Genomic DNA, 17,423 nt, shown 5'->3' on the forward strand with positions numbered 1-17,423 from the left:
AAGCTGAGAACTTTAAGCTAATACAGTAGAGAAGTTTACTCAGTAAAATCCCATAATCAGCTGACAACATATACAGAAAGCAAATATAAAACCAACACAATCAGATCAAATTGATTCTGTCCAAGAAGAAGGTAAGAGTGTGGTGTGTTTTACGTGAGAACAAGGAAGAAATTAGAACAGAAAAAGCGTAACTTACGGAGAAAATGGAGAAGTATTTTGTATTTATCACCATAGCACTTAAAACATTTAAGAAAAGGGTGTATAATGGCAATATTGTAAATTAATTTTGGAGAAAGAGAGCCGAATACTGAGAAATGCTGTTACTGGAAGTGACACCGACTCACTAAGCTGAAATGTGTTCTATGCAATTACTGAAACTGTTCATCAGAAACACTGCAAGATGAGAGAAAAGACAGATGGTGCAATATGTATATGGTGCCAGTAACATGTGAAAATTAAAAGGATTTTATTGACTGATGTTTTTCCTGATACTCACTGAAATGTATAAATTGACATTCAGTAACTGATTTGAACATTCTCTGTGTTACACTGATTCTTGCAGCCACTTTGAAGAGAGAACATTATTTTCACTTACAGGATGTTCACATCATCGCAGACACTAAAAGTGTTGACATTTTCTAGTCTAAAAGTGAAATCAAAATAGAACTGGACATAATGGTACATTGCTCTATGCCAATCCTATTGACTCAACATGCGTCAGTTTCACACATTAATTCTTGAGTACCCACTGTACAGTTAGTGAAACACCTGATCAAGCATATGTCTGAAGTCATGACTGCTTATTAAATAAAACCCCTTTTCCTAGATTTTTGAGTTATACCTAGAGATAAATGTATTCCACTGAAGTTGATTCTCTGCAGGATGTTCAGACAATCACGTCATGTCAGTATCTCTTTGAAAGCAGTGGGTCAGACTTTTTTAAAAAGGCTCTAAATAATTTCACAAAATTAATTCCACGTGTTGATAGCTAGAAAAACACGTAGTTAGGTTTCAACAAGCTTCAACGTCCTTGCGAAACAGAATGCCCTATTCTCTGTAAGCTATCATGTGAGAGATAATATTACCCTCAATTAGTAACCGCCTATTCATAAATTTGGAGCTACTTTACTGATTTCAGCTCTGCTGGAAAGTTAGGTGAACTGCCTGAGGGTTTCAAAGCTCCTGATTTCAGAACATCCCCATATGTTTTTGCAATCTGCAGTCGTTATAAACGCTACACAAAGGCCACAGCAACTATAACCACTCCATTCTATTGCTGTTGTGAACACTGGGCATTTTCTATCCAGGAGGAGATATTAAATACCATACACCATAGTTAACCTGAGGAGTTTCTTTACGTTAACCAACCTTTTAGCTACGGTCCTGTATTTCTTTTTTTTCCTGGTACAATCCCAAGAGCAAAAGGTCATTAGGTTCTGAAGAAAAGAGGTCTCCTTTATAAGCTCAATACAGTACTTTTATATTTTTGACTATGATATACAATGTATACCATAAATTAATTAAGACAAATACTTGTCACTTTATCTATGTAGGCACAAATAAATCAATGACTTTACTGAAGTGGAGAAATCTTCAATGGTATCATGATTCTGGATTCCATTTCCTGAATAAGGGGCACTGAAAAAAAAAAAAGAAAAGAGAGAGGGTTTAATTTCACTACCAGAGACCATCAACAGCTCTGCATGCCCACTTCCAACAGATACTATTGTCTTCAAATTACCCCCCAGCCTGTGCATGCCAAATCACCAGTAACCACCAATAGTTCCATAACTGAAGCACAGTCATTTTGAGAAACCTGTGATTTTTTTCATGTAATTTGTCTGCTCCTTTGAAGCCAAAAGATATCTTACATTTTTTCTGCTATGTTTTCTGTGAAATAAAGCTCACAGGACTAAAATCTGACATTTTTAGCATACTTCTCTGAGTTCTGTAATGAAAGCTATCTTTGATCTGAGCGACCTCCAGGTATCAGTTCCAAAGTCTAATTTCCCATCTCAAAGGAAAGCATTTACTAAGGCTCCAGTACTTAAGTGAAATATTAGAGGTAACAATTTAATATACAGATACATTTTACTGTTAGCTTCCTAGATTGCTGGACACAACTTAAGCATTTACATAAACCTGCTCCTCTCCTGCAGAGGCATTTGAAATGAAAATTTACTGTAAACAATAGAATTTTTTTTTAGCAATTATGCAAGGCCTCCAAAGTTTGGACAATCAATTGCAAAACTCCCTTTACAGCTTAGTGAAATGTGACTCCTTAGAGCAGCAAAACTGAACACACACACATAACACAGAGACGCAAAACTTCTTATCATTGAACAACGTAATGAAGAATAAGAATAATGGCCTGCAGAAAGGTCTGCCTCCAGCATTCCAAAGGAGTTAATATGTTACCTGTGTAATAGACTAGCTCATCCCAGCCAGGTTTGTGCCACGCAGCATTCCTTATATCTTCTCTGGTCTGGAGATCTTTGTAAGCTGGCAAGAGACAACAGCGAGCACAAAGCTTGTAAGTAACTCCTTTTCCTTCTACGTATGTACAGCTACCTTAAAAGTATTCTCATGTGTTATTACAAGACTACAAATTGAGATGTTCTCCACAAAAAGGAACACTCAAACCAGTGCAAATAGAAGGAACTGGGGAAGAGAGCAAAATGTACTTTGCAAATGCTACACCATGTAAGTACTGCATGGTTGGAGTGTTTTGGGTGGTGGTGGGTAAACAGTCATCAGTGTTCTGTAAAGCATTCACCCCTGATCATGAGCATTTCTGTAAAAAACGGCCAACAAACCAACCTGTGTACTGATGGTAGTTTTTAAATGCAATAAAGGCTATCAGGGGCAGCATGAGGAAGCCTAAATGTGGCAGGGAGAAATGTCTTAAAATAGATAAGGGAGATAACGCAACAGAGTTCTACGTGGGTGGAGGGGATCACATTTCTAAAGCTGGAATACAATGTTCTGGATTGTCAAGATCTGAAGTTAATACTGCGTGTTTTCTAAAATAAACATTAGACAATCAGTTTCTTCAAGGCAAAATAATCCTAGAGTAGAAGGAACCTAAGCATCAGTAGAAATTAACAAGTGGAGTAAGCCACAATGTTGTACTGCTATAATGTAAATTTCTGCTTGACTTCCCTTCTTTTATGTGTTATGTGTGATGCTTCAAACTAAGCTGTAAAAATCTCACTTCAGCATAAACGGGGATGGAAAAAAGAGAGGGCAGGATCTGAGTTGTCATGCTTATATTATTGAAAGCAATCAAGTAGATAAGAAAAGCCCTTAAGAAACTTGACAGAAAGAAGACAAAACATAAAATGTTCAGTTCTGCTTGTTTCTTTCAAAAATAAAGTTGTCTATGCAAAAATACAGAAAATCAACATAGCTGATGTAAAAGAAAAAACTCGTTAAGGCATTCCTCCAACTTTTGTAACAACCTTGTCCCCTGGGCAAAGTCAACAGTCTGTTAGAGGCTGACTGAGAAAAAAGCCAGTTAAAATAAACACATTTACCCCAAAGGTGATGAACCATATACAGCTGTCCAATCTGTGAGAAAAATCCTCCAACTGCTTCGTTTTTATCTTGTCGGAAACGGATTGCACGGGCCCTACAGAAGAGAGGAGGAGTCTTTAAGTACAACAGACCTGGTAGCAAATGAATGATAACTGAAGAGAAAGCAGATGTGAACAGAGTCCCAAAAGTTAAACAGCATTTACTGCACACCTTCTCAATTCAAAATGAGGAAAAAAACCTAAGCCCGTTGATTTCTAGCACTAAGTAGTTAAAAGATGCCTACATCTTGTCAGAACGTCCTAAAATTTGAGGCCTGTGGTTTCATCAGACTGTGCATTAATCACCATTTTCAAGATTAGATCCATTAAACTGATAACTGCTTGTCCAGTATTCAGCTCTCAAACTAAAACCTTGCGCTTCTGTCCCCTTGCCTTTGTCACACCCATTCACCACGGATTTTCTGGTCACAGAATACAGTTTTTTGTCTCACGTGGATCTCTGTTTTGTGACAGTCCGTGATCTGTTGTGTGAACAAGATCAGTATCTTTTCAAATTATAAACCTGTTTCACCTTCTAAAACAGACTGGTACTATTGTAGACATGCCTATTATGTAAAAATTTGAAATTCAATTTAATGGTAAATTACTGTAATCAAATGAATTATGCCAATGACTATGGATAAACTAAAAATCCAAGTCCTCACCTCTGTCAAAATAATTGAAAATATTCCAAGTTAGTTAACTACCAATCACAAACTGCACGAACTTACTGAGTATGAACTGAAAGAAACTTACTGTCGAGTAAGTCAGAATTAGAAGCATACACTCAAGAGGACACTGTCTCAAATGTTTTTAACCTACACGCTACAATACAAATGTGCTGCTCCATAGGTTTTCAAGAAGCAACTTAGCTTTCAAAGATTGAAAGAGTCAAGACTTAGAATACCTGAAAGAAAAATAAGTCAATTTTTGCTGGTGCTGAAGTTGTGGAAGAAGAATGCGCTCTTAAGAAGTTAAAAGCATCCTTCAACGAGCAGTGCTTTCTACTCAAAATAAATTATTTCTTATTTCTACTATATGATATCTAACTAAAAGGCTTATGTGAAAGAAAACCAAACCACTCAGCCCACAGCACTGTTTGCATAAAGAATTCCTTTTCCTTTCCTCAAAGGATAAACTGAGGGTCAAAGAACTATTTTACAAGTTGCCCGAGAACAGAAGCAGACCATTAACTGGGTGCCTGAAATGCTTCAGTACCATTCTGTCACTTCCACTTCATAACTTTTAAACACACATCTCTCAAAGACAAAAACAAAAGTGCTAAGGCAGTACTTACCAGTAATTTCCCCACTCAATCATAGTTCCAGGCTACAAGAACAAAACAGACTGTTAAGATTGTAGCTTAAAGAAAACTGCAGTATTTTGACAGTACTCACAAAAAAAAAACCTGCAGTATTTTGATGGTACTCACATTTACATATGGGAAACACTAATAATGAAACCACTTCCTTTAAGTGATAAGCATATTATAATCATCTATAATTACTCAATTTACTTACTATATTAGTTCTTAGTCATTTTCCAGAAGTTTCCCTCAAATTAAAACACAAGATTTCCAGCCCTTCACAGGAGACATTAGCATCTCGTTGGAGCCTGCCTTCATTTTGGACCCCACACTTTGAGAGCAGCAGTGACTCAGCCATCAGCTTTGATAAGAACCAGGTTTTTAAGACAAGGCCTGTTTTCCATCCGCATCGTATAAACACTCTTTGAACATTTTATGACATCATATAGCTTAAAAAATAAAAAACCCTGAAACTTACCCTAAGTTGATAGGATCTCAGTTCATAAATATTCGGCCCCTCTCTGGGAACAGGTTCATTCCAGAAGCTGAATTCCAACAGTAATTGGTTCTTGCGAGACAGAAGCATGTTGCCTCTTTCTTTGCGAAACTCTGTGAACTCCTTAAAAACAATGTGGTCATTATCAAACTGTGTGTTATGTTTCAACAACAAAAAAACCCTACAGTGTGTCCCCTACAGTGGTTTAGATTTTTCAGTACTATACTGAGGTTTTGGACACTGAAATCCTTTAAACTGCAAAGGCATCCAAATTCCCCTGGCATCTTTGAAAACTTCAGCTTGCATTTTAATAGAGATCTGAGAATCAATAACATTAAGACTCAGTATTTCTGAATCTGGATCTCTTCCAATCTGCTTGCAATAAGCTTGCAGAGAAGGTGATCAGTAAAAGCAGGTGTCCAACTGTTTTGCTCTATTCTACGTTCTTTTCTTTAACCACCTGTAGCAAAACCCAAGATTTACCTTATTTTGACGGAGTTTACTCATGACCTCATTGAGAGCTGGATAGCCTCCCTCATACCTCCATAGGTGAACTGAAACAGAAGAAGGAAGTATTTTCATGGACGTTGTGAGCAAACAGCAAAACTCATGGAATATCACAGTACAAAATGCTTTTCATAGAGCAGAATTATACAATAACACAAGTCATGTAGCAGGTTTAAACAAGATTTTCATTAAAGTACTGCACATTTGAACACTTTAACAGAATCATCTGCTTTTTGCAAAGTGTTCTTTCAAAAACTGCACAGTTTAATCTGAAGAGGAAGATTTCTAAGAGGAGGTTTTGTTGCCATGCTAGTAAAGTGTGATGACTTTACATGACTGTAATTTAAAATGAGATTCAATTGAAGGGGTTGACTTTATTCATAAAGATCTTTTAAAACTATTTCATCTAAGAGCAAGGGAGTAGTAGACTTTTTAGTTCAGCAAGTTACTCAAGCAAAAGAGCATAAGAAACTTTCAGCAAGATGCCAAAAATTGATGCAAGTGTTATTTTTGTGGTAAACGTTAAATTAAAAAAGCATACCAGAATTTATCTAAATGTGCCACAATTGTTACATTTTTGTTAGGATTTTCCCCATTAAAACATCAAAATTTCAGAATAGGTATTTGCATTTGACAGTCTTTTCAAAGTATTCTCTCCTTAAAGAGGCTCTAATAAATCCTAACTAGATCTATTTACAAGCACTTAATAAAGCAAGGCAACAATAATTCAACTCAGAGAGTCAGAAAAGCAATTTGCTCTCCTATCCAGAAGTCCTGAGCCTTTTCCAGCAGAGTGAACTCAAGACTAATGTATAAAGCACTTCACTATGACAGCAGATTCATCCAGTATGCCTGCTTCTATTGCCTACTCCCCAGGGCAAATTTGATATATCCAGACAGTATTAACAAAGCCCCAGTACAAGTACTGAACAAGAAAAAAAGCCCATAATCTGCTTTATTATACTGCCAGAACTGTTGCAATAACACTTTCAAGCCAAGCTATGGATGCAATTATAGATATAGTCTGTGTTAATACATTACAAAAACAATGAATGAGATTTGGCTAAGCATTCTCATTTCAATTATTGCCCACTTTCCCTTCAACTTTTAAGAATTCTTTCGCAGATATTGTTTGGTTTATCTCCAGTCATTTCCTCACATTTGTGCAGTGTCAATATTCCAATGTGCCGTGAATGCAGGAAAAATTACTGGGTGTACTGAAACACTGAAACACAGAACAGCTTGGGTTGGAAGATCATCTAGTTCCAACCACCCTGCTGTGCACAGGGCTTCTTGGATAACAAAGCAGTGACAGTGACCCTAGCACAGCTCTAAGCACAGAGCTTCTACCACAAAACAAGCATTGGCACACCACTCTGTTTTGGTTTCCCACTCTTTCCTTTCCCCAGAGCCCAGGAAATTGTTCAGGTTTTCTTTCTGCACAAGTCTCTTTGCAGTTACCTCTGTAGCAGCTCTTCAGTGCTTTCTAGTTCAATGTATTTTCAATCTGCATTGTTAGGTGGTATCCTTATAAGAACATGAACAGAAAACCCCCAGTAAAGATTTAGATTATTGTGAGTTTACAATGCACTCCTTTTTTCAGATGGCATTATGATTTGCATTTCATTATCATATAGCAGTTGCAGTATGAAAGTCTGAGTAAAGCTTTTTATTTTTTTGGCTTATAAGCCAATGCAACTCTGTCTCTGAAAGCCTTTGGCTTAAGTATTCAGGAACACAATCCGTGCCTGCAAAATATTACAGGAGCAAATTTGACCAGGGTTTCTCCAATTGTTAATCTACCACCTGGAAAACAGGAAAGTATTAACGAGAGGACAAGCTTTAGGAATTAAAAGCTTCACTGTCAAACTCAACAAGACAAATAGCAAGCACTGCAAATGTTAATACGACTACTGATACCGATGCACACACATCCTCACTGTATACGTTGCTAAAGGTTTACTATCAACAGAGATGATTTAAAGAGAAGAAACCTGCCAAGCACACGTTTCACTTGTATGGTTTTACATTCTGTTGTACTTCTATCTCCTACCAGCCTGATCTTGCTCTCCGTACCACGTGTTCCAAGTCCCCACCAGTGCACATGGGTAGTGTTTTTCTTCATGAATCTTTGGCAGCACCTCTTGACTTGAAAACAAGGAATACAGACACTATGTTGCATTTCCTTCAGGGAGGCTACAGTTGATATGTATAACAAATCACCACACGTTTATCATTATGGTACGAAAATTCACAAGCTCTACGTTTCAGAAGAGAAAGCTGAAATACAAGAATCTGCTTTGCGAGGGGAAAGATAGCTACAGGTCTACATAAAAATAAGGTGAGTGCTACTATTTCTTACTGTATGACAAATGCACACCATGGTAGAACACTCTGGATGCAATGAATTACGTGATAACACCTGGGTTATCCAACACATTAGGGAAACAAACAGCAGGATGTCTCACAGGAAGCACAGCCTAGCTACACGGGTGATTTGCTTTAGGAAAACGTTTTCTTCATCAACACAATACACAACAGTAGAAAAGGACAGGCTTTCTTCTTTACCAGCAACAATGTTATTAATAAAAATTAATTAATTAAATTGATTAATAAAAACAAGTGTTTTGATTGACCAAATGAAGGCTGTGCTCAATACTATGCTGCCTTACTGCTTCCTCCAAGGCTTCAGAAAGCAGATCTAGTTTGAGGCAACTTATCAGTGAAGCACGTGATGAAACTGCCATGAAAACACGACTAACACCAAATTTCTGTTTGACTATTTTCAGTAAAGGCAGTGCTTCTTCAAACTTTAAAAGGTGACTTACATTAACATTGGGAAATTAAGTTTTCCTGACAGCTAACTTGGTTAAGTCAGCTTTCACTGCATGAACACTGATGAATGTCTATTGGGCTGGTTGAACTTTGCCTTTTAATATTTTCCCCTGAATAATTACTACTCTTACCCTGCAGCCAACAGGCAGTATTTCTGCAAGGTATCAAGTAATAGCAAGTAGGCTGGTCTTGTCCTGACACACAATCAGAATATGCAAGTCTTCCTCTTGGTTCTACCACTGACTTTCTTGATGACCCACAACAAACTTCATCACCAATTTATATTTCAGTATTTCTCATTACAGTGGAAATTATACAACAGAAAACTTTCCAGTGATGTTTGCAGTCACTATCAGTTTGGTTTTGCAAAGCATAACAAGATCCTAGAGAGGCAGCTTTAAGCAGGAACGTTAAATTATTACTACAGTAACCACTAAAGGTATTTTTCCAAAATATATTAAAAAAAGACACGGTATGATGTCATTCACAGACTTGAAAACCATCTTTTTCCTTTTAAAAATAACTTACAACTTCTTCAGAAGGAGATCCTTACCCACAGTGATTCATGAAGTGTTCTCCTAATTGCCTTCGTTATGTTCTTCCTTTATGAACACATGCTGACTAATCTTTCTAAGGAATTTGCTTGTTCATGCTTAATTTAGGGGGAGGAAGAAGGGAAGTTCAGAAGCGCCTTCATTTCTTAATTTCTGCCTTCTCAAGTTTCCTCCTTCCCTTCAATACTTCAACTATCCTTAGTTTGGAAAGAAGACATTTAACCCCACATACTTCATCTGGCTGCTATCAGCAGTTTCCTTCTTTGTTATCATTTCTTTCCTTGAGAATAAAAGCCTCTGCTTTCATGCTACATCTAGGTAGCTCACGCGATACACAGAGAAGTGGCTCTCTGCCTCATATAATTGGATGTGTTTATATTAAGCTTTTAAACAGAAAGAGGGCTGAATGCTAGTCATGCCTCTCTGTATATGTATTTTTTAGGTTAAAGTTTTAGGTTAAAGGTAAATATACCTTCTGTCATAAAGTAACTGTACAATAAGGAAAACAGGTTTGGGTTATCTAGACCCATTTCAAAGCTTAATATGGCTAAGTTAGACAATGTTGGACAAAGAACTCCTAACAGAGTTGAGGACATAAATGAGGAGGTGTGAACTTCCTTACTCTCCAGCCCAACTCATGTCCCAGTCAATCCACCACTGCTAAAACCTGGTACCTCTGTACTGAGAATGTTTTATTGCACTGACAACGTGATCAAGGACAGTGGGAAACCCTGCTGTTTCCAAACATGGGAGCTCTACTATATTTCCAATTTATACATTCAGTATTGGCATCATGTATGCAGGACAGGGCTAATATTTCTCTAATTTGGTTCCTGAATCAGTACATTTTAAACATTACTCTTCATGCATTTTAGAAAGCTGTGACTTTCTGGATAACTAATGAGAGCACTGCTCTCTCTGGAGGTTATCATCCCAACACACAGATCCTATCCAAAGCCTGCTTAGCTCTTTAAAGTACATCTCTCAGTAATGTAACTTTGTAGAAAGAAGACAGAGATGAACTGAGGAAGAATCAAATCATGCATTTTCAAAATCTCCTCCAAACTATACTTCAACACTGGCATGCAGCTTTACTTACCAGTGATCTCTCCCTTTCCTTCCTATATGAAGACAATAATACCTGCCAGCAAGTTCCTACATGGCAGGAGTTGGGGGGGCATACTAGCATGTAAGGATCTAATTGCTATTGTAAAGCTAAGGGTGGGAAGGAAGCTATTCCAACAAACTTCACCTGTGTTTGCACAAAAGGCATCACCCTGAACTGCAGATTAAGAAATGACACTTCCAAAAGGGAAAGTAAGGGGTGATCTGAGTCAAGTACCTTTTGCCATCTTTCTCCAAGAATAACAACATCTATTTACCATCATACCCTGAAAGCAAAAGCTGAATTCGTCCACCTCCCCACAAATATTTATTGCATTTGCCAATTTTTAGAATGCTTATGGTCAAATCAACATGTCTGAGATGTGAAAACATAACACGCACACTTACCAAAGCTTGTTGTAGGCCTCTAGGCATTCTGGTTTTACATTGTGAACTGAAACAACAACAGTAGATGAGAAATGCAGGAATGGAACAGAGAAACTGTAACGTTAAACATAAGAATAACACTCACTCTGTAGTTTATACAGACTGCTGGTCTCTCTTTTGGCTAGAAGGTTGGAGTGAGCATCTTTCCTTGGATCGACTTTGCGAACAAATAGCGATTTTAACCAACTGTCTTCACGAGGTCTGCTAGCTGAAGATACCATCCCCCTACATATCAACAAGTACATTACACTGTCACTGAGCACGTCTTGAAAATGCCCATAATGCAGGGAAGACGGGCACGATCAAGTATAATACAAACAAAATTAAAACAGTTACATCCAACTCTGCTCCTCAGTCTTTCCACTGAGCCACTTGGCAGCAAGGTAAAGGCAGCTCTTTTCACAGTGGGAAAAATTACCTCCTCACAAACCATTTTATGTGATACAGAGCTGAACACTTAACCATGCACTCTCTACTCTCATTCTTTGTAAGCAAATGGGTAAGAAATGGGTAGTTGGCTGCCTTTGTTGTCTTTTTATATTCTTTCTAATGAAGCATATTTACCCAATGTCTGTCTTGATGTATACAGGAGTGAAAAAGAGCAAGAAATAGCATAAGGAAAGATTTGTACAGTGTAAATAGGAAAGTAAGTGCCATATGTTCCTATGTTTGCTTAAATACAGCTCTGGAAAGGAAAAGTTAAGTGACACATCTATTGTATTTAACTGAACCTTTATGCCCCCAATCTTGAATGTTCTTTCTTCTTCCTCAAAAGAAGCACTTCCTTCACTTTACCCTTTTGATACAGAGTTTTTGCTGAAATACTGAACTATTTCTCTGAAATACTAAGAAAGTGGCAGCACATTTTCTATCTCAGAAGCCAACTTTATACCCTGCACCACTATGAGATCCAGATGACAGGTTTCGATCTTCAGGTACAAATCTCTCTTCCAGTATCAAAACTTCCTGACAATTCCTCAAAGAAAAAAAAAAAAAAGGAGAAGAAAATATCAACTTCTTTTGGTGGAAAAAAAATCTCAGAGAACACAGTTGTTTGTATTGCAGAAAAGCAATTCACACCAGCAGCACTCCTCAACAATCAGCATTTGAAAACTAATGAACTGGGATACCCTGTGGAAGCGGATGAACTGAGAAGTATTTTATAGCAGAGAAATAGTAAGTACCAAAACAACCACAGCCAAGACAATCTTCAATGCTAAGAAGTAATTGGTAAGTATTTTGTTTTATTTATTGAAGACGGTCCTTTATTTGACCTTAGAAAATCATACAAGCACATTCCTGCGCGGTCATTCCTGAGTACAAGCATTCAAAAGGGCATTCCATGATATAGCTGCTGCCAGAGGAGGGTGGTGCAGAAGAAGAGGTTTCACTGATCTCAACTGAGGGAGGAGAGAGGCACAGCACAGCTGTTTTATACCTGCACCAGGTGCCACAGGAAGGCACCATGCCCCACCTGAGGCCACGCTGGAGAGCCCACCCAATAAAGGCATGCTCTTTTAGAGCTCCTGTACAGTAAGCACTGTTACTCACTGGACACAAAACTGGGCTCCTGGGGGTGGGACTCCATTTCAGCCCTGCAGTGCTTGTTCTTTCATCTAAAGGGAGATCTGTGCAGTACTGACATATTCTCCTCCAATTACTAAATGCAATTAGCAAACTAATATTCAGAGCATTCTTCTGTGAGGAATGAAATAAGTACTTCAGATGTTTATGCAATCTTTTACTCAGGACTTGTAAAGTTCCTTGTCAACAATGACTAATAAATCACAACTAGCCATCTAAATGTTCACTTCACTTACAATAAAGAATGGTAACAGCTGAAATTGATTAAAACAGACACTCAGTGTGTCTCATCTGAGATGCTACAACCTTAATTTTCACCACCATTTCCCCTGAGATACACTACTGGTGTCCATCTGGACACCCACAAACCAAGATGCTCTGAGCTGACTGCCAGCTCACCTGCTTGGGCCACCTGTGCCCATGGTTGCCTTGAGAAGAGCCAGGGACTAAATGACAACTTGTTATAAGCATCAAAACTAATCCATCACCCAAAAGATCCACTTTTAAATAACATGCTCCACAGCATGATAAAATCTGTTTGAAGTAAAACATTGGATCCAAATTACCTGAATACCACTAATGAAATTACAAGTAAATGCACAGAATGAACATGTATGCACCATAGGGAATTACCACCACACTTCACAACTTTTTGTTTTCTGGGAATAATGCTCATTAAAGAGTTTTCATGTAACCTTTTAAGGCACTGCTTAACTCTGCTAGCAAATGCTTATTCTACAAATGTTATCTAAAGGCTCAGATTTCTTGCTACAAAGATTGGCCTGTGACCACAAGAGGAGAACGAGTAGCTTGGTCGTGTTAAATTAACAGTGCTGCTGAGGACATTTCCATCTGCCTTAACTTCTGTGTTAGCATACAGTATAAACTGGGTAGAGCGGAAGGTATCAGGTCAAATATTTAGATTCTGTAGTAATCAATGTCTGCCTGGAAGAGAAAGAAAAACAACTCGTCTGTAACGGACAGTTTTTAACTTGCGTTCTATACAGACGTCAAAGCCGAGAGAAGTTCAACCCGTGCACATCCAAAGCGTGCATCTGCTTCACAAAGCCGCCGGCAGCGCTGATCCCGCGGGCAGCGCCGCCCGTTCCAACCGTGAGGCAGCACCGCGCTCCGCCTCAGCCCGCAGCGCTCACTGACGACGCCCGCCGTGCACCGCGGGGCGGCGCCATGAAGCCCGGCCGCTGGGAGCGCTGAGCGCGGGCGGCGGCGCTGCGGGACGGCAGCCGGACCGGGGACGCACTGCCGCCCTGCCGACCGCGATTCCGACTCGCAATGGGGTGGACGTCCGCGATCCCCACCCCTGGGCGGACTCGGGGGCCGGCCTCAGTGCCCGTGACCTTGAGGGACGCCCCAGCGGCCGCGCTCCCCGCCCCGCGAAAGGCGGCGGGCCCGGCTCCGGCCCTTCAGCCGCGGCGCGAGAGGGGCGCCATTTCCAGGCGGGAGAGGGGATCTGCAATATGTTTGTGTGTGTCGGGAGGGGGATCCGCGAGTACGGGGCCGCTCCCTCTCTCGCCTCCCTCAGCCGCCCTCGGCCGCCCGCCTCCTCCCCCTCAGGGCTCACCTGAGGGCCAGGCCGCCGCCGGGCGGGATACGCGGCACGGCGCCCGCTCCCGCCGGGCTCCACCGCAGCAGCACTCGCGCCGCCATCTTGCTCCAGCCGCCTCCCTCCTGGGCCGGCGCTGTAGCGCCGCCGGCGGCCGAGGGGGGCGCAAACGGCGCGGGGGTCCTCCAGCCACGCCCCGGTGGCGGCCGCAGTATGCATGCGCGGAAGGCCGGCCCGGACCTCACCGCCCGCCGTGGCTTTCGGAGCGAGGCTGAAATCCCCCGAAGCGCCGGGTTGGGCTGAAGGGTTTGCCTTCCCGTGCTGGGGATGGATTTGCACGCTGTATATCCACCTGAGTACGAGTCGGAGCACGGATTTCCTTCCACTTAGATACGGGCTTTAATCAGCCAGCTGTAATTACTTATATATCAGCCATTTCTACAAGCAGATCAACCACAGAGACCTACAGCCCAAAGTCAGAAGCTGTATTCCTATCAGCTTCTATCTCCTGCTGGGAACTCACTGAGATTCATCTCTGCCAGACCTAAATACTCTTTGGACAGGCTACAAGAACTATGCTAAGCTACCCAAAGATAACATTCTCATTTTACTGCCATAATAAAGGCAAGTGGTTGAATTTCATCAGATATTATAAGTTAACACAGGAGTGGCAGGAGCAACTTACAGAGGAAATAAGGACACATGCAGGCAGCTCATTTTAAAGCTTCTACACTTCTTTTCAAAAGGTTTAATAGCATGTTAAGCCTACAAATCATAGAAGATCACCTGAAATACAGAACAATCAGAACAACCCCAGTTGTATTCTTGTCTCTCGGTACAAAAGAGTCATTCCAAGTGAGCAGCTGGCTTTGGAAAGTGTCAAGACTTTGGGCAGAACTACATGCAACAAAATGAAGCATTAACATTTAACTCACACTTTCCATATTTTCATTTGAGGCACCAAGTTTTCATCTGGAACATCTGTCCTTAGAAGCAACTATGCTTGCTACATATTTTGACTACAAATTTCATCAAAACATTTTAACATACAATTTCAGGGACCCAAACATCCCTGACAGAGATGAGCTAGAAAGCCCCCTTTAATTATTTTCTCCACTATTTGTCTGTTGAACAAACTTTAAGTTCCTGGAGTTTTTCACTTAGATAGGTGGTATCTGCCTCTGTCAGGTTTTCTGAATCTGACAGATTTTCAAGAAACCTGGTTCCTGCACAGGGCTTTCCTGTGATCGGATCTATGACATTTCCAACCTTGAAAACAATTTCAGCCAGTTCGTGTTTCACGTGTTTGCTCCTCCGCTCAGGCAAAGCTTTAAGAAGAACAATGTCACCAACAACACACTGCTGCAATGGATCATGGGCAAAATAGGTTTTCCTCTTGTTAAAGAACTGCGGAAGGAAAAAAAGGAAACTTTGGCATTAGGATTCCGAACAAAGCAAACTTTTACACCACCTATTTGTTCCAGTTTTCTCCACGTAAACGGAGAAAATACTAATTGTTCCCTGTTTGAAAAGCATCTACAAGTAAAAATGCTCTTATGGCACATCAACATATAGATTCAAACACTAAGCATGCTTACAATTATGTATGCAGAATAATGCCTGCAGAATCTATTGGAAAACTGACTAATTAAACATTAGTGTGAGCCCACAAATCTTACTTTTCCAACTCAGAAGTGCACTGACAAAGCACTTCAAAGAAACATTTAGCAGACAACGTGTATAGGAAGCATCCTGACAAAACACACTGCTTGTCATCCTCTGTACTCATCCTCACAGCCAAATCACTGCACAAGTCGTTTAGGGAACTGGCAGCATGAAGAATTATCAACAATTCCATGGGTCAAATTAATAAAACATTCCTCTGCACAGTACAAAAGTTATCTGGCAAGATAAGATAACCAGCTTTTACCTTTAGTAAGTAAGGATCTAGTACAAGCCTTGTCACTCTCACTTTGGCAGTTTTCTGCATTTTGGTTCCTATGACTTTCCCTACTATCCATTTTGCATGGACAGCTCCACGTGGTACAGACATTGTTTAGTTATGGTCATCCAGTGCCTGGCAACAAGCAAGCAGACATGTTATTTTAACACAAAAATAACCAGTTTCTGATCAACAGGAAAATCGTGATTTTAGTTCTAGACTGACAGCTTAATTAGATTTTGTGGGAAAAACAGGGCAGATACAAGCAGTTCAAAAAACTCTGTGGTACTCCCTCAGTCTTGTATTACATCATCAGAAGATGAAAACATGCCCACATTTACAGGGAGTTATTTCAGGATGGCAGTAATGCTGGAAGTAACTTTTAGGATGAGACCTTATCCCATAGGGTCAAAAAATTCCTCTGAATAACTCTATTTCATACATGAGAGAAAAATGCATACCCACTGAAATTAGTATGACTTCATACTCCAGCAGCTCACTTTGCTGGAATAGTCCGAGTGTATTCTGACCGGAGCTAACCCAAACACAGGAGCCTATAAACGCAGCTCACAAAGTCACTTACTTGGGTATATCACATGATTACCAGCCAAGCTCCTGGAACCTACAGTAATACACTTCTCAAAGCAAAAGGCATCATGCTGCGGGTGCTGCCTTACCTACAACAAGCACGATTAGCTGTTGAACTCATTTCTGCAAGCCACTGCACTTCCCAACCCTATTAGTTCTGCTTAAACAGGGCGTGCTTTCTGTATCACCCAAATTAGAGTCACAGGAAAAGCTGATGGTGAACATCAAGATGCTTGGGTCTATATGAAAATTGCTGAATGCTCCTTTTTCCACCTATGCACTGCTAAGCACTACCAACACCTGCTGAACCTTCCTTTTTAACACCACGCTCGCTCAGATATGCAAACCATTAAAAACAAAAGAATAAAGGAGCACATACACAGCACGAAACGCCTCACGCAGCACAGCACGGGGCTGCTTTTACCATCCTCCACTCGGCTGTACGGCCCAGGGGCCCGGAAAAGAGAAGCGTGAGGAGTCCTCCACCTGCAGAACAGTGCTAACTACCAGCACGCGGCCGCTGGGCGGGGAGAGGCAAGCAAGAAAGCAAGCATCTCTCACTCGCTGGGCTGCGAGGAGAACGGGAGGCAGCGCCGCAGAGAGGAGGAAAAAGACACAGAGAAGAGGAACGGACACAGAGACGGCCCTAGGGCCCCTCAGCCCTCCACAGGCCTGTCCGCCAGGCCCAGCCTCCCGTTCCCCGCTCACCGGTTAGCTCTGAACGCCCCACGCCCCGCCCGAGCCCCCCCACAACCGCCCGTCCAGCCCAGGCCCGCTCTCAGCCCGCCGCCCCCCGGCCCACTCGCTACCAGAGCCTTCGCGGCGCCGCCTCACCGGCCTTAAGAGAGCGGAGCCGGAAGGGGCGGGGCCTCGGCCGGAAAGGCCGCGCGGCGGGGGGCGGGGCGTCCCGGGGAGGAGTGG

General features: G+C 41.1%; 2 protein-coding genes and 1 long non-coding RNA gene across 7 annotated transcripts; 1 reads left to right on the forward strand and 2 right to left on the reverse strand.

The window, feature by feature from the left end:
- Nucleotides 1-449: 449 nt before the first annotated feature.
- NIPSNAP2 (nipsnap homolog 2) lies at nt 450-14,076 on the reverse strand. The gene is made up of 10 exons (XM_042830183.1): nt 13,991-14,076; nt 10,910-11,049; nt 10,786-10,831; nt 7,938-8,032; nt 5,861-5,931; nt 5,360-5,500; nt 4,873-4,904; nt 3,537-3,631; nt 2,419-2,502; nt 450-1,638 (listed from the first exon to the last, which is right to left on the reverse strand). The coding sequence occupies exons 1-10, from the start codon at nt 14,074-14,076 to the stop codon at nt 1,574-1,576; spliced, it is 855 nt and encodes a 284-aa protein (XP_042686117.1). The 3' UTR covers nt 450-1,573.
- On the forward strand, nt 2,257-12,628 carry LOC122166421. The gene is made up of 2 exons (XR_006170800.1): nt 2,257-2,533; nt 7,941-12,628. It is a non-coding gene; the product is annotated as an uncharacterized LOC122166421 (long non-coding RNA).
- Nucleotides 14,077-14,688: 612 nt separating the features above from the next.
- Nucleotides 14,689-17,388, reverse strand: MRPS17 (mitochondrial ribosomal protein S17). Of its 5 annotated transcripts, none has more exons than XM_042830095.1 (4): nt 17,312-17,376; nt 16,882-16,988; nt 15,903-16,049; nt 14,689-15,379 (listed from the first exon to the last, which is right to left on the reverse strand). In XM_042830095.1, the coding sequence occupies exons 3-4, from the start codon at nt 16,023-16,025 to the stop codon at nt 15,089-15,091; spliced, it is 414 nt and encodes a 137-aa protein (XP_042686029.1). In that variant the 5' UTR covers nt 16,026-16,049; nt 16,882-16,988; nt 17,312-17,376; the 3' UTR covers nt 14,689-15,088. The 5 variants fall into 5 exon arrangements, with proteins under 5 accessions (XP_042686029.1, XP_042686030.1, XP_042686031.1 ...); XM_042830096.1 differs by having other exon boundaries at nt 17,337-17,352; XM_042830097.1 differs by lacking the exon at nt 16,882-16,988 and having other exon boundaries at nt 17,337-17,388.
- Nucleotides 17,389-17,423: the final 35 nt, after the last annotated feature.

Source organism: Centrocercus urophasianus, unplaced genomic scaffold (genome assembly GCF_019232065.1).
Source record: "Centrocercus urophasianus isolate 14NV4802_14NV808 unplaced genomic scaffold, USGS_Curo_1.0 seq_33, whole genome shotgun sequence".
Classification (NCBI taxonomy): domain Eukaryota; kingdom Metazoa; phylum Chordata; class Aves; order Galliformes; family Phasianidae; genus Centrocercus; species Centrocercus urophasianus.

What these genes read in the sequence shown, in the direction of transcription:
- NIPSNAP2 (XM_042830183.1), bottom strand. Translation starts at nt 14,076, where the DNA reads ATGGCGGCGCGAGTGCTGCTGCGGTGGAGCCCGGCGGGAGCGGGCGCC. An exon ending in TGAGATCCTATCAACTTAGG is followed by an intron (nt 4,905 to 5,359) that starts GTAAGTTTCAGG and finishes TTGTTCTTGTAG; the next exon opens with CCTGGAACTATGATTGAGTG. An exon ending in TATGGTTCATCACCTTTGGG is followed by an intron (nt 2,503 to 3,536) that starts GTAAATGTGTTT and finishes GTCTCTTGCCAG; the next exon opens with CTTACAAAGATCTCCAGACC.
- MRPS17 (XM_042830097.1), bottom strand. Translation starts at nt 16,025, where the DNA reads ATGTCTGTACCACGTGGAGCTGTCCATGCAAAATGGATAGTAGGGAAA. An exon ending in TAGATCCTTACTTACTAAAG is followed by an intron (nt 15,380 to 15,902) that starts GTAAAAGCTGGT and finishes TTCCTTCCGCAG; the next exon opens with TTCTTTAACAAGAGGAAAAC.